The 15471-nt window shown below is 48.6% G+C and overlaps 1 protein-coding gene and 1 long non-coding RNA gene across 6 annotated transcripts in view; one reads left to right on the forward strand and one right to left on the reverse strand.

Annotated features, from left to right (window-relative positions):
* Ttc39c (tetratricopeptide repeat domain 39C) overlaps window positions 1-15471 on the forward strand; it is a 119339-nt gene that overhangs the window by 92360 nt on the left and 11508 nt on the right. For 4 of the 5 annotated variants that reach the window (XR_015642458.1, NM_001077231.1, NM_001415714.1 and 1 more), the window contains 2 exon segments: window positions 11742-11835; window positions 14195-14302. Coding sequence is in view for 3 of the 5 variants with exons in the window: in NM_001077231.1 (NP_001070699.1) it covers window positions 11742-11835; window positions 14195-14302 (202 nt within the window). In the remaining 2 variants the exon portion in view is untranslated. 5 annotated transcript variants of the gene reach the window in all.
* On the reverse strand, window positions 1500-8702 carry LOC147999656 (uncharacterized). Its single transcript, XR_015642771.1, has 4 exons — window positions 8490-8702; window positions 6826-6970; window positions 4194-4722; window positions 1500-1851 (listed from the first exon to the last, which is right to left on the reverse strand). It is a non-coding gene; the product is annotated as an uncharacterized LOC147999656 (long non-coding RNA).

Below are 15471 nucleotides of genomic sequence, written 5' to 3' on the forward strand. Positions count from 1 at the left end.
AAGAAGAGACCTGTGGAGGTCATGGAGCAGGGACCAGGGCAGAAGGCCCTCAGTCACTGCCGTTATCAGAAGCCTCTGTTGAAGGGCAGCCTGCGTCCTGCGTGTGAGCAGCATGCCCTGTCATCATGCTCTAATGTTGTTATTTATAGGATCAGGAAGAGGCAATGCAGGAGGAGAGCTGATTCCCCAAGTCATTGCTTGTCATCTGTCCCCCAGCCTATGTATACTTCCCTTAATTACCTTAAGGAAAAAACAGGACAACCATTTATTCTTAGACATACAGGAAGTGTTATTGATCTCATCTGATGTGGGGGAGGTGGGTAGACACATCTGTCCTGGGATCCAAGTGAGATGAGAGCATATTGTGTGGTTTAAAGAAAACTAAAATTCACTGTCATGAGAGGATAACAGTAACCCACGTTGTTTAAATAAGGTGTGTTTGCTGCTTTCTTTACCCCCGCTGGACAAGCTGGAGAGCTGGCCTCCATCTCTGGGCTTCCTAAGCATGCCTAGAGGACGGGCTTGTGTTTGCTGCATCCACTGTGGTGCTAGGGCAGAGTCAGCATGCACTGTCGGATGCCCTGATAGTGGTGTTGCCGTCTCACCGCACGGTAGTGCCAGCGCTGAGCCCGTCAGTCGTTACAGCCATCTCACCGCACAGCAGTGTCAGCGCTGAGCCAGTCAGTCGTTACAGTGTCTCACTACACGGCAGTGCCAGCGCTGAGCCAGTCAGTCGTTACAGTGTCTCACCGCACGGCAGTGTCAGCGCTGAGCCAGTCAGTCGTTACAGCCATCTCACCACACAGCAGTGTCAGCGCTGAGCCCGTCAGTCGTTACGGTGTGTCCTACCGTGCGCTACTTGTGTCAAGCAGCTCCCCTTGTTATACACAGACACAGACACACGATGCACATTCACACACACACACACACACACACACACACGCACGCACGCACGCACGCACACACACATTTAATTTAATTTTTACTTTATTTTTATTTATTTTGTTTTTCGAGATAGGCCTTCTCTGTGAGCACCACTACTGCCCTGGAACTTGCTCTGTGGACCAGGCTGGCCTCACAATCACAGAGATGCTTCTGCCTCTGCTTCCCAAGTGTGTGGCACCACTGCCCAGCTTCACACAACTTTATTTTAAGATAACAAAACTAATAAAATTTTAAGATTAAAAAAATAACACCCCAATTATGATTAATCTAATCTATTTATTTAGGTCATTTGTAGCCTGTAACATGCATGCACACATGGAGTTTCATGCATTTCACATACAAACCTGATGTTCATGTGTTGACATAGTCTTTAGAAATGACCAGCATGTAGAAAGACTATTGCACGTCCCTTGTGTTAGTACTCTGTCATTTCTGGTTGATCAGCCCTTATTGCTGGTACATTGTCTGTTGCTTCCCAGTGCTGTGGTGACAGTGAGTGCTGCCACTTAAGTGACTTAGCGTAGTAGTTTTCTTTCTTTCTTTTTCTTTTTCTTGAGTGTCTATAGGTTATAACTTGAGGTGTTGTTAGAACTGCTGTGTAATTCTTGTTACAGAAGAGAAATTCTATTTAGACCACATGCCTCCGGCCGCTCTCCACTGTGGTAATTTGTACATGTGGGTGAAATGAGATGATGTCATGTGGAAAAGCTAGACAAAAGCCCATGCAATTCTGTGGCAACAATATTTTGTACCCTCCTGCTGCTGCTGCTGCTGGTGTGTGTGTGTCTGTTTCTGTGTGTGTGTCTGTGTGTGTGTCTCTATGTGTGTGTGTGTGTGTGTGTGTGTGTGTGTCTGTGTGTCTGTTTCTGTGTGTGTGTCTCTATGTGTGTGTGTGTGTGTGTGTGTCTGTGTGTGTGTGTGTGTGTGTTCCTGTCTGCCTGTCTGCCTGTCTGTCTGTGGTGCCAGGGAATGCATAGGGACATAGATGGAGCCAGAAGCTGATGTCGGTCTACCTCAACACCACCACCTGTTTTGAAATAGTCTCTCACCGAACCTGGAGCTCAGACTGAGCTAGGCTGGCTGGCCAGTGAGCTTCCGGGCTCCTCTCGTCTATACCTCCTGAGTATTTGGGTTACAGGCTTGGCCAGCCACATCTGGCTTTTACACCGTTGCTGCTGATTGAACTCAGATCCTTCTGGTTATGCGGCAAGCACTTTATCAAGTCAGCCAAGTCTCCAGGTCACTTCTCTTCTGCCTCTCCTACACCCCTAGCGTAGTGTTTCACCCGCAGGGTGAAACAGTTTGAAGATAAAGGGTTGCATGTGTTAGAAGACCCAGCCCTGTCAAGGCTGTTCTTTTAATTACCGTCAGACCCTGAGCAGAGTCCCAGTACAGGCCTAAAACTGCAGCTTGAAGACTGGGGTGTCTCTCAACAGCGGGGTGTGTATGTGATGGCCTGGGCTCTGTCCCCTCTATTGCACACACACAAAAAAACTACAGCAGTGCCCTTCTGCAGATGCAGACAAGCTGACCTAAATTAAGGGAACCAGGGTAGCCAGAACAGTCTGGAAAAAGAAGATCAAAGTTGGAAGACTTTCTGCAGAGTAATCAAGATGGTGTGGCACTGATGTAAGAGTCAACATAAGGATCAATGAGAAAGAAGCCTCCTCTTTATGGTCAGTTGACTTTTGACAAGGGCACTAAGACCAATGGCCAAATAAACAAAAAAATGTCTTCAGCAGTTGGTGCTACAACCACCAAATACACGGGTGAAAGAATTTCACTGGACAGCTATTTCATCTCCTACATAAAATTCACTCACAGACAGGCAGCTTTAAATGCAGAATCTAAAATCACACACCTCTTGGCTTAGGCAGTGGTTTATATATGACACCAAAAATAATACGGAGACCACAAAAAAAAGGTGGTTGAATTGCAGCCCAGTGAAGCACTAGTGTTCTAAACACTGAGGGAATGAAGTGACAGCCTAGACTAGGAGAAGGACTTTGTAAGTTACATATTCAGAGAAGGACTGTGTCCAGACATGGTATTTAAATTAAGAATAAAAGGATAAATTACCCAGTTCGGGATTGGCGTGGGTTCACTGGGAGACTCAGCACTTCTCCTTGGCCCACAGTGAACACTTGTCAAGCTGCAAAGGGCAGATAAGTCTATAAAGATACTTGGTCTTGAAAGTCACTAAAACTGTCCATCAAATCCTGTGAGAGGGAGGACTTCACACCTACCTGGCTATGTGTAGCAACACTGCAAGAAACAGCAAGAAACATGGGGCTGTGGGGAAACTGGAACCCTCGCTCATGGCTGGTGGTGATGCAAAGTGGGACAGCTACTCTGAAAAGTATCTGAACATGTCCTCAAAGTGTTCAGCGGTTCTTGGCATACTCATGAGAAATGAAAATATAAATTCCATATTCCTTATTATCCTTAATAGTAAAAAGGTAGAGTGGAGGCCAGTGTCTGCCAGCAAGAGATAGGAAAAGCACATGATAGATCCATCCTAGCCTGTCATCTAGCACTAGAGAGGAATGACGTGTGTAGGAGTCTGGATGTGCTGCCAGTGGTCCGTGCTGGTCTGTGCTGGTCCGTGCTGGTCCAGGGAATGCAGTTAGAAGATCACTGAGGGTGTGTGGTTACTGACGTTCAAGAGGAAGGTGAGGAAAATGGTCTACATTGAGGAGGTGATGCTTGTGCAACTGTGAGTTTACACAGGTCCTTAGCCAGCCCCCTGATGACATTCTTTCATGGTGCCGTTACGCAGGGACCACTTTGAGGTCACTTTCCTGATTATGCCCTAGGTCAGTTTCTTTCAGTCCCATCTCTGCTCATGTTTGATCTCTATTCTCTGTCTACTTGCTCATCTTGAATCCCAATCTTCTGAGTGCTGCTGTAGCTTCGTTCATAAACCAGTGTATTCATGATTTCTTCATCTCCTGAGCTAACTTTCCCCATTCTCTTGGTGTTCTCCTGCCAGTTGTTTTTAATTCTTTGATGTCATCTTTAACATGAAACACTTTTTTTCCAATTTTTACCTTTTCTCCATTATGTCAAAAAAAGCATTCTGGTGTATGGAGAAAGTGCTGATTGGGGTAGTCTGCAAGGACGTGGGCAGGGTGTATGTAGCTCCTAATCTTGGCCTTGTCTAGATTAGTTTACGTTGTTGTTATTGTGTGCATACGTGAGCGTGTGTATGTGAGCGTGTGAGATTGTGTGTGTGTGCATGTGTGTGCGTGCACACATACCTGCCATAACACACATGTGGTGGTCAGAGTGTACACTTGTAGACTTGGCCGAACTGCCAAGGCAAGTGCTTTTACCTGCCGAGCTCTTGGCTGACTGCTGGCCTGCAGTGATCCCATGTGCTTATCTGTGTGAAGACGACTGTCCCAGCAGATGCCAGCCGTCAGCACCATCACACAGGCAAGCAAAAGCATTGAGTGTGTGGTGTCACATTTGGACTCATTGGTGTCCTCTTCTACTTGAGTTGAGTTGTGAGTCCCAGGAGGAAGCATTCTCTGTCACACATGCTCCCCAAGTCACACGCTTGACTGTTGCAAGAACAAGGGAATCCTGTATACGATGCCCACTTTGGCTCCACTTCTGTTAGTGGACAATTTGGTGACTTCTTTTCCAAGGGGCTTTGTACTTACCCAGGTAGAGACCAAAGAACTGACTGCTCTAGCTGTTTTCCACACACAGCCAGGTGCTTAGTACCTTTGATGTCATAGACCCGTTCAAGGATGTCATGAGAAATATCCCCTGTCCACAGAAAAACAGTACAAATGTGTGACAGGGTCAATCATGACTGGAACTCAAAGGACAGAGACAAGTGGGTGGGCAGTCACCACGAGGTCAGGGAGAGAGCAGCTAGTACCCAGATGTGCCCTGAGTGAGGGGAGCTTAGAGCCTGAGGCCGACAGAGCTGGTCCGTTTCAGTGGTTCAGTCTTCAAGTCCATATGGCCTCCAATACAGTGTTGTCCTGCTGATGCACTGGGTGTGTTTGCCACCTGTCCAGGCACAGGCTGAGGAAGGCCAAGGTGGCTCTGATGCTGAAGAATGTGGGACCAGCTGTGGAGTGATATTGTCCACCGATTTCATCCCTGTTACCCAGCCTCAGAATGTCCTTGAATTCTCCTGTTCTTCTCAGTGCTTTCTCTTCATTGGAGAACATGGCAGGAGTCAGAAGCTCATAAGAAACAGATGAGAATTCTCATCTGTGCATTCACATGCCACCAAGAGTGTCGCTGTTATTGGTTGAAGATCCTTGTCAGGATGTCTACAGACCTGACAAGCAGCTGGTGGCTACAGGTCCACCACAGTCTCTCCCTTGCCCAAACACTGTTTGCATTGGATGTAACGTCCTTGTAGAATTATACTAATGTCTGAGGAACTTCACTACTGTCAGTCTCCTAGAGGCTACAGTACTTTCCTAATGAGCCCTGCTCTCGCCCTTCTTGCCTTGAATCTGTTCTTAATACATCTGTCTGAGCGACTCACAGGTAACACGTAAAGTTTAAATCCCACCATAAAAACAAGAGTCTGGGCCAGAAACAAGCTAAGAGACCTTGCTGCTCAGAGGTCTGGATTGGTCCCCAGAAGCCATGTTGGTGGCTCATGACTACCTGTAGCTCCACATTTGCAGATCTGCTGCCTTCCTCTGCCCACATCTGCACACATGCACACACGCCACACATAGGTACATATACTAAGAAACTAAGTTACAGGCCAGGCATGGTGGTTGGCCTGTAACTCAGAGATGATCTACCTGTCTGTGTCTCCCAAGAGCTGGGATTCAAGGTGTTCACCACCACACCCCACTTAATACAGCATTTTAAATGCTATTGTGTGAGCCGGTAAGGCTTATAACAAACAGCCACTCATTGCTCAGCCTTGAGAAATCACTCCCTAGCGTTTCTTGTATTGAGGAAATAACTCATAAAGCCATTTTTAGTCCAAGGCTACCTAATGTGGATTTTTCAAAGCCATAAAATTAAAAATCAAAAGTTCCTTTCCCTTTTTTGGTGAAAATGGCATAATATAACCCTGCAGCAAGCCATTTCTGTCGGCACAGCTTGGTAACGCCAGCCATCATTAAAGTCCAGACCAAGGCAGGCCCGAGCCCTTGCCTTGCTGACTCTCAGTAATTGAACTGATGCTCACAGCCTGAGAAGAGAGCCATTGTCCTATGACTTGGTTGTCTCAGTGGAAGAGCCACGGGAGAACAGCGGAGGTGGGGTGGGGGTGAGAACGTGGGGTTTGAAGAGCTAGCTTGACGGTAGACCCTGGCCTGCTGTATTCAAGACCCGTCCGTCCCCTCCCCAGAGCATAGCAGCCAGGAGCACAGACCTGCTGGGTCCCCTGGGACACCCAGGAGAAAGGCAGAGGCCGGAATAACTGGAACTGTGCTCTGGGCACCCGGAGCACGGCGGCTGCTGTCCACGGTGCTGCCTGGTAATGGCCCTGCCCCACTTGCTGTCTATTACCTTGAGAACAGACTCAGCAGTCCGTGTTGTCCTTTGTTTCCATTTCCGTTTGTTTTTCTGTCTACTAGTGTAGGCCGCCAATATTTGTCCCAGAGTCTTTGTTGCTGTTGTTTTAAGATAAAAACGTAGCCCAGGCTGGCCTGGAACTGGCGGTATAACAGAATGGCCTTGAATTTTGGGGAGTCTCCTGCCTCTCCCTTCTGAGTGCAAAAATTAGAGATGTGTGCCACCAAAGCTTGGTTTATGGCGTTCTGGGGGTGGGACCCAGGCCTTCATGCATGGCAGGCAGACACTACCAATTGGGATATGCCTTCAGATGTTTTTTGCAACACAATTTTTTTAGTGCAGTGTTGGGCTGCAGTGGTTAAGAGTGCTTACCATTCTGGATTTGATTCCCAGCACGCACATGGTGGCTCATGGCAGTGGACCTGGCATCTCTGCAGCCTGTGGGGTCACTGCACACATGTGGTGAACAGACACGTTTAGGCAGAACATTCATACAGTGAGGTGAGCATAAAGAAATCTGTAATAAAGACAGAAGGCGCGGTCTTACTCAGCACTGCGGCTCCTACGCCAGCCTTCTTCGTGTGAACTCTTCTGGCCCAATTATGTGTGTTACAGTTTATTGTAAAATTCAGCTGTGAGACTCGTCTCCAGTTGAGAATAATTCTCCATCCCCTGTGCTGTGGTAGGTATTTTAATTCACTGTAAAACCCACCATAAATTATTTCCTTGTTTTAAATTATTTTAGTGAAAAATAAGGGGTAATATATTTCTGCTGTTTAAGCAAATTCCTAAAGAAATTATTATGGTAGAGCTCAGGCTTATTTAGAAATTACATTGGCTTTTGGGGAGGGAATTTTAAGCACACACATACCATGTAGGATCTTCAAGTTGTTTCTCGGATGAGAAAGAGAGGTCACAGTCTTCACACTTGTAACTTTTACAGGTGAATGGCCTTTGTTTCCCAAGTGTGTGTGACAGTCTGCAGGCCAGATATCTCAAAGCCCTCTCAGTGAGGGTGGAGACCCAGCTTGACATGTCAGCAGCCATTTTGTTTTTAGCTGCCATCTTGTGCACTGGGTAAACCAGGTTGGCATTGTAAACCCAACAGAAGAAATAGCCAGAGCATTACCTAAGGGATTCGTGCTGTGCTACACGTTCTTTTTAAAGACTAAGTCTACTCGGGTTGATGGCAGTTCACCCTTGTCTAGCTTAGTCCATGGATCCGTTCTCCTGCCTCCAGGACCTGGACAGCCACCTTCTGTACAGTGCTATATTTATTTATTCAGTTTGAAGCATTTTCTACATTGTATTCTCTCCCACACTGAGCTAAACAAAGCAGGGTGTCTGCAGGGTCTCACCCCTTTGAGGCTCTAGAAACAAACCGTTCCTTGACTCTTCTATATACAGCAGTTACCAGCATTCCTGGGCTTGTGCCACATCCTTCTAATTTCTGTCTGAAGCCACCCCTCCAATAGGTGCAGGTGATCATCTCCCTGCTCTCAGACTTAATCTACATTTGCTGTCACTCAAGAAAGCCTACTTAGCAGGTAATCAAATCAGAATTTAAATACGGGTTGCTTGACGAAGTTGTTTGAAAATACCAATGTGTGCCCATCCTGGAGAGGCTTGGGAAGCAGCAAGAGCTACAGTGTGATGTCAGTGCTATTTCTTGGCTTCCATCCTCCTTTCTCCATATCAGAAGTCTTATTTTGACTGTGTTATCTAGGTCTAGACCCCATTGCTGCCTGGGTGCCGTTCTGTCCTCCGGAGACCAATGTAGCTTTGCACTAAACATGCAGCTGGAGACAGCTTGGTCGCAGTGACCCACTCAGAATTATCCTGTGTGCGAATGCACCATGTCCTTAATTGGGCAACTAGCAGAGTTCACAGTGCTGTGGGAGTGAGGAGAGGAAAGAACTGTGGACAGAGGGACAGTTGGAGGCAGGCACTCCCTCACACACTTGCCTTCACACTCACCTGTGCACACCCGTGCACACCCTTCGTGAAAGGGTTTTGTTACAAAGTTGGTGTCTTACCTGTGGCATGAGTCCCCAGTGGTCACATTGTCTTGATGTCCCCTCCAGTACAAGGTACATCATTTAAGCACAGGCAGAGTGACAAAGTGAAAAGTCTCTGTGGCTTCTGGCCAGCGTTCACTGAGGGTTTGAAGGTCACAGCTAGAGTTCTTCTGACAACAAAATGGTGTGCCACTCAAGGGCAGTTATCTGTCAGGCCGAATATCTGTGAATGAACCATTGAGCCCACAGACTTCCCGAGTCACAGGCTCAGTGACCTTGGGGCCTTCTGCAGACCTCTCCCAGGACTCTTCTGTTGTCTGTGCCTGGCTGCCTTGGAGGGAAGACCTTGGGATGCAGGAGAAGCGGCAAACAGCAGGCACAGACAAGAAGGGCTGGGGAAGAAGACACAGCCCTGTCATGGTAGCAGGAGAGGGTGAGTGGGTGGGGGCCTCAGGCCATCTGGAGCAAGAAAGGAATGTGCAGAGCCACCACCCACAGAGCTAGCCTTGGGGTTCCCGGGGGCAGGGCCTTTTGTAGATGCCTGATAGAAAGGCGCTTCCTGCCTCTTTAATGAGTCTGGACATTTCTGACTCTTTGATGCTTTTTGAGAGTTCTTATTACATCCTTAGTCTGAGGTTAGCAAACATAGAAAGAAATTTTTAATGGAAAGAAAAATCAGACGTACAGTGGTTCCCACTATACATGGCCATGTGTTCCAAGACCCTCAGTGACCACTGAAACCACAGAGAGAGCCAAATGCTAGATCTACACTTTGCCTATGCTTACTTACTCAGGCCACAATTAATGTATACATTAGGCAAAGAACAAAAGTCGGGTCAGCCATACTCTGTGGTAAAAATGACAGTGATGTGGTGGTGCTGCTGAATTCAAATAACTACTCAGGTTGTCCCAGTGGTGGCGGCAGTCCTCCTCACTACCCGGCCCAACATTCTGGGTTACTGAATGACAGACACACACACACACACACACACACACACACACACACACACACACACACACACACGGGGCGGGGGGGGGCGGGAGAACGAGAGAGACAAAGAGAGAGAGGGAGGGGGGAGGGAGATGGGGGGAGGGAGGAAGAGAGAGGGAGGGAGGAAGGAAAGAGAGAGCGCTTTTATATTTTAATATGTCTTGAACAGTTCAAGGGCTGGGCTGCTTCCAAACCTCCACGTGGCTAACACACTCCCGTCTGATATTCCTGAGGTATTACTTACTAAAGCCTATATTCCATTTTGGCTGCCCCAGTCCCAGACCTGCATCCCTCTTGGGCTGAGTTCCCCAGACCTCCATGAGGGCTGTGTTCTCTGTCTGGCGCAGCTCAGGCTCTAGCCTCTACTCCTTTCCACCCCCACCCCCCACCCCCCCACCCCCCACTCCCCCACCCTCCCACCCCCCCTACCACCCCACTCCCCCACCCCCCACCCCCCACCCCCCACCCCCGGCATGGCAGCTCTCCTCTTCCTGCTCCCTCCTCAGCTCCTTGCCCAGGAATCCTAAAGTCCCGCCTCTGTCTCCCGGCCCAGCCTTGGCCACTGGCAACTTTATTCACCAATCAGAACCAAGCAGGGATAGGGTCCCTCACTGTCTCACATGGGGACCACATTGATATCATGCTTGCAGCATCAGACCAGACCCACAGCAGTGTAGCCTTGCACCTCTCAAGGTGTCTGCCCATTCTGTATTCTGTGTTTAGACAGCAGTTGACCACCGGCCACTGGGACCACAGAAAGTGGAACAGTGGGTTTGGGGAGGGAAGTGACAGGTTATCTCTCCACTGGTGAAATGAGCCAACTCAAGCCAGATTAGATTATACCAAGGCAGGTTTACTGGGAAGCTGTTCCTGGGTGGGCAAGTTGAAGGTTGGGGACAGGGTATGCCAGGTAGGGACTGAGGGATGCTGGAAGAACTGGTGGCCAGGTCTGCCTCTCTGTAAAATATTCACCTCAGTCCCTTGTCCTGGGGTCCAGAACCAAACAGGGAGAGCTCTAGAACCAGAGATATGTGAAACTGACGTCTGGCGGCTGGTGGGTTCTGCACAGCAGTGGGCAGATGCATACACTGCAAGTGAAATCTGGAGCCTCAGAGAGATCTGAGTGTGACAGATGACACCAGTGACCAGAAGCAAGTGTACCCCACTGTTCAGTTTAGAATCTAATCATCCATCGTTCCAGTGGGATGGAGGGACCAGATAGGGCAAGGCGTAATGACAGTGGCTTCGATGGTTATTCCTTCTGGACTACAACTGAATATTCACCAGAAGACAGGATATGGCCTTTGGGCCTATGGAATGTGCCTGGTTACAATGAACTAGATTGGCAGCCAGTTATAATACAATGAAGTCTACATACATGAATGTAGAGAGACTAATGTGGGTAAAATGTGGTGAGCTGGGCCCTCACTGGAAAAGTCACTGCCTAAGCCAGGCCTTGAGGTGCACACCTGCAGTCTCAGCTACTGGAAAGGGCAGCTGGAGTCAGGATCATGGGGTTGAAGCCAGTGTGGACCACAGTGGGACTGCCTTGTTAGGTTTTCTATTTCCGTGGGGACCATGCCAACTCTTATAAAAGAAAACATTTAATTGGGGCTGGCTTATAGGTCAGAGCCCATTGTCGTTGGGGCAGGAAGCATGGCAGCTCACAGGCAGCCGTGGTGCTGGAGGAGCTGAGCGTTTACATGGGGACCCACAGGCAGCAGAAAGAGAGAACCACTGGGCCTAGCTTGAGCTTCTGAAACCTCAAAGTCCACCCCCTGGTGTCACGCTTCCTCCAACGAGGCCACACCTCCAATAATGCCACGCCCCGAGAGTCTCTGGGGACCACTTTTATTCAAACCACCACAGGGACCCTGTATCACAAAATAAAAACCGGAAAGAAAAAGGGACTGATGGGCTGCTGGAGGGCTAAGGCACGTGCACCCCAGCCTGCAGTGAGTTCCATCCCTGGGGACATCGTGGAAGGTGTGAAGCCACTCCCACACACTGTCCTCTGACCTCAGCGGGTGGCGGGTGTGTCCTGTATGTGCACACACACAAAATAAGTAGAAACAGTTTTTTTTTTAAGGAGTTAATGTGCTGAGGTTAACTTCATAAAGCAAAGTGGCACGTTTTGTTAGCAACCCTTAAAGCAGCTCTCCTGTACTGCTTGCTTGGTCTATTGAAAATCGGGGCTCAGGAAAAAGCTAGTCATGGTTGATGATGGTGATGCAAGGCTGGGTCATAACCAGTCATCCTGCTTTTCTTTTTCTCCTCAGTGTCAAATCAACAGTGCCTTGACTTCCTTCCACACTGCTCTGGAACTGGCTGTAGACCAGAGAGAGATCCAGCATGTGTGTCTGTATGAAATCGGTAACTATGAGAATCCATGTCTGTCTGTATGAAATCGGTAACTGTGAGACTTGTACTGGCCCTGGTGTTACATTTACAGTAAGCCGGGATCAGCACGAGAGCTGCAAGCTGCCCGCCCTCCATGCTGTTAGAGTCCACTCTCCTAGTGGTACTCTACGTTATTACTTACTACTTAGTGTGTTTCATCTGGGCTGCTCATAACTCCAACCGGCCAGCCCTCAGGGCCATGTCTATGACTCACCTACTCATGGCAGCTTCTCCTTCCTCCTCCTGTGCATTCTTCCCCTCATGATCCTCCGCCCACCCCAAGCCCATGAAACCTAAACCCCATCTATGTCTCTTCTACCCCGCTATTGGCTATTGGCATCTTTATTTCCCAATCAGAAATAACTTGGGGCAGGGTCACTTAGCTATGTGCTGCCAGTCTCCAGGGCCCAGTATTAGCATTAGAGCATTAGAATGCAGGCAGCATCAGGCCAACCCCTACAAGCTACAAGCGGGCATCTTCTCTCCTTGTGGGAAGGCAGACACTGCGCTGTATACTGAGGATCTGGTCACCCTGACTCTCACACCAAGGCTCATCTCTCCTGTGCTCACTTTTCCTTGCTACCGTCCTTGGTTTGGAGACAGCAGACAGTGTAGTGTGGGATACTCTGGTGCATATTAAAATTCAAGGCTCAAGGCTCTTGAAAAGTACTGCCTAGGAGGAAGCTGGAGCCTGCTTCTTTTAGCCGTCTGTTTCCGGACCTTAGGTGTGTTTTGAAACCGTCTGAGCCACTCATGTCCAATAAAGGGACTGTGTTTTAATTAGACTTTTTTTTCGGTCAACTTGACCGAAGCCACTACGGTGGTCTGGGAAGAAGGATCAATAGAGATCAGCTTGTAGGCAAGTCTGCGGGGGCATTTTTTTTGGCTAATGGTTGGTGTAGGAAGGCCCAGCCCATTGTGGGCAAGCCAGTAAGAGTATTCCTCCCTGGCCTCTGCTCTAGTTCCTGTCTACAGGGCCCTGCCCTGGCTATCCTCAGTGATGGGCTGTGATCGGGACCTATAAGTCAAGTGAACACTTTCCTCCCCAACTTGAGAGACCTTTTGTGTAAACCACACCTAAAAATACACAGCACCGGTGCACAGACCCTGAGGAACAGGCTCCATCGCCAGCCTCCTTCACACAGTTGGACATGTAGCTTTGAGGTTTCTAAAGCTCACCCATGTGTGAAAACAGGAGGGACTTGGTACTTAGGAATGGGGCCCAGACAGAACTTAGCACATCTGTTCTTCCACAAGGACCCAGTTACACCATCCCAAAGTCACACGCTTAGGGATAAGCATAAAAGGAAACACAGTCCTTACATGATTCTAACCAAGTTGTTTTGAGCCATTGTGTCCCAGAAGAGAAGGCAAACTAAGGCACAGGGCCTCCTTTGCAGAGCCAGCGGTCACATCCAGGTGGAACCAGGTCGTTGGCAAGTGAAAGGCCTTCTCTGGTCAGTCAGATGCTCTGTCTTATGGGGACATGGACACTGGGAGAGTGTGTCTGCCTGGGATCCTCTCCTTCGCCTAGGTTGTTACTGAGAGCAGCTCTGCTGGCTGCCTACACTCAGCTCTGACCTGGGCACTTTAGAGATTTCAGAATCCTTTATGGAACCATCTCTCCATTTGCTGAGAAGAGTAAATACAACTTTGGGCTTGGAATACTTTCTAAACAAAACACTGTATTTTGGCCTGATGTGTCACAGATGAGAGATGAGGGCAAAGGACTAAAAATGATGGATTGGTGGGAACCAAGTGAGCTGTGAGCACAGCTGCAGAGGACAGGGAAGAAAAGCAGCAGCAGATGACACCTGCCAGTCAGGCCCTAGCTCCCCTGTCACTCGCCTCCTGTGCACACATCTAAAGGAAAGCACGAGAGAAAAGATTGGGAATTATCCAACAAGTAATACTATGGTGATGCCTGTTATGGTTCAGTGAGGAGATGGTGTATAATCCAACAGAGAAATGCCTTAGAGCTAGTGTACTGAGCTCAGTACCTTAGAGCTGGTATATTGAGCTCAGTACCTTAGGGCAGGTGTACTGAGCTCAGTACCTTAGAGCTGGTGTACTGAGCTCAGTACCTTAGGGCAGGTGTACTGAGCTCACTACCTTAGAGCTGGTGTACTGAGCTCAGTACCTTAGGGCAGGTGTACTGAGCTCACTACCTTAGAGCTGGTGTACTGAGCTCAGTACCTTAGGGCAGGTGTACTGAGCTCGCTGCCCTACTGTGTTGGTCTAAGCTCTTCCGGTAGCATGCCCTGTTCACTGTCTGAGAATGGTGTACAGCTCGTGGTCACGGGGTAGCACGCTGAATGTGCTCCTTTTGTAGGCTGGTGCAGCATGATTGAACTCAACTTCAAGGATGCATTTGATTCCTTTGAGAGGCTGAAGAACGAGTCCAGATGGTCCCAGTGCTACTACGCATATCTAACAGCAGGTGAGCGACTGTCCTCTGTGTGGGGATGGAGAGGAGGAAGCAGATGGCATTTTTCAGATTCCCCCTCGTCAATGTTGGATGTAGCCGATGCTGTCTGGTGTGCAGCAGTGGGTTCTTTTTCCACCCTAGGATGACTGGAAAAATCTGGATCCTTCCTGAGGTTCTTACTGTCATTAGTAAAAGGACTTAAGAGTAGAGTCAGACAACGAAGTTGGAGGATAATTTATTTGAGTTGAAAAGAAAAGCCCAGCTGTGGACTAGCTGGGATTCTGCCAGGTGCCCAGGAAGGTCGAGGAAGGAAAAAGGACACGCTGCTTGAGAGATGCTGACACAAATGTGGGACTCAGAGACAGGCAGCCACTGGTAGGAAGGGGAGCTGCAGAATGAAATTAGGAGGCCCAATGTGCCAGAGTTTAAAAAGTTGCCTCGCCTCTCTCCAGCATCTGACTCAGGAGGAGAAGGGGCCGTTAATGCCTTTTTGAGTTGAGACCCTGCTGAGCCTTACCTTCTGGCAGCGAGTAGGGGCTATACACGTGGGTGAGGATTCCTGAAAGAGAAGTACATTATCTTCAGGTGGCCCCAGCTTCCTAGGGGTGGTCCTCAACCCAGGCCTTACCCCTCAGCACTGGGGTAACTCTTAAGTGGACATGTCTCCACCCACAGGCAAATCCTGTTCTCTGCTGTAACCAAGTAACTGAGGCAGAAATGCCCAGAGACGAGACCTAGCTTGATGCCAAGAAATCTAGGCTTGACCAATCACCACACACTCCAGTCGGGCCTCTTTGGTCCTTAGGGAGGCTTCACTGTGAAGCTGTTTCACTCCCACCAATCTCTGCACCTCTACCCACCCCTCCCCTTTCTTTTTCTTTATTGTGTTTTTAACAATTTCTTTAAGATCGATTTATTTGACATGGGTGAGTGCTGTTTCTATGAACACCAGAAGAGGAAATCATACCCTATTACAGGTGGTTGTGAGCCAACTGTGGTTACTGGGAATTGAAATTGGGACCTGTGGAAGAGCAGTAACCAGTACGCTTAGCCTCTGAGGCATGTCTCCGGCTCTGGTGGTTCTATTTATTAGCGTTTTAAAGTGTTCTGCAGAATTGGACGTGTCTTTTTCATTATGTGAGAGGTTTTAGTCTATGTTGTGCTCACAGAATTCACAGGAT

The sequence above is a fragment of the Rattus norvegicus genome, chromosome 18 (genome assembly GCF_021556685.1).
Source record: "Rattus norvegicus strain SHRSP/BbbUtx chromosome 18, alternate assembly SHRSP_T2T, whole genome shotgun sequence".
In the NCBI taxonomy this organism is placed as follows: Eukaryota; Metazoa; Chordata; class Mammalia; order Rodentia; family Muridae; genus Rattus; species Rattus norvegicus.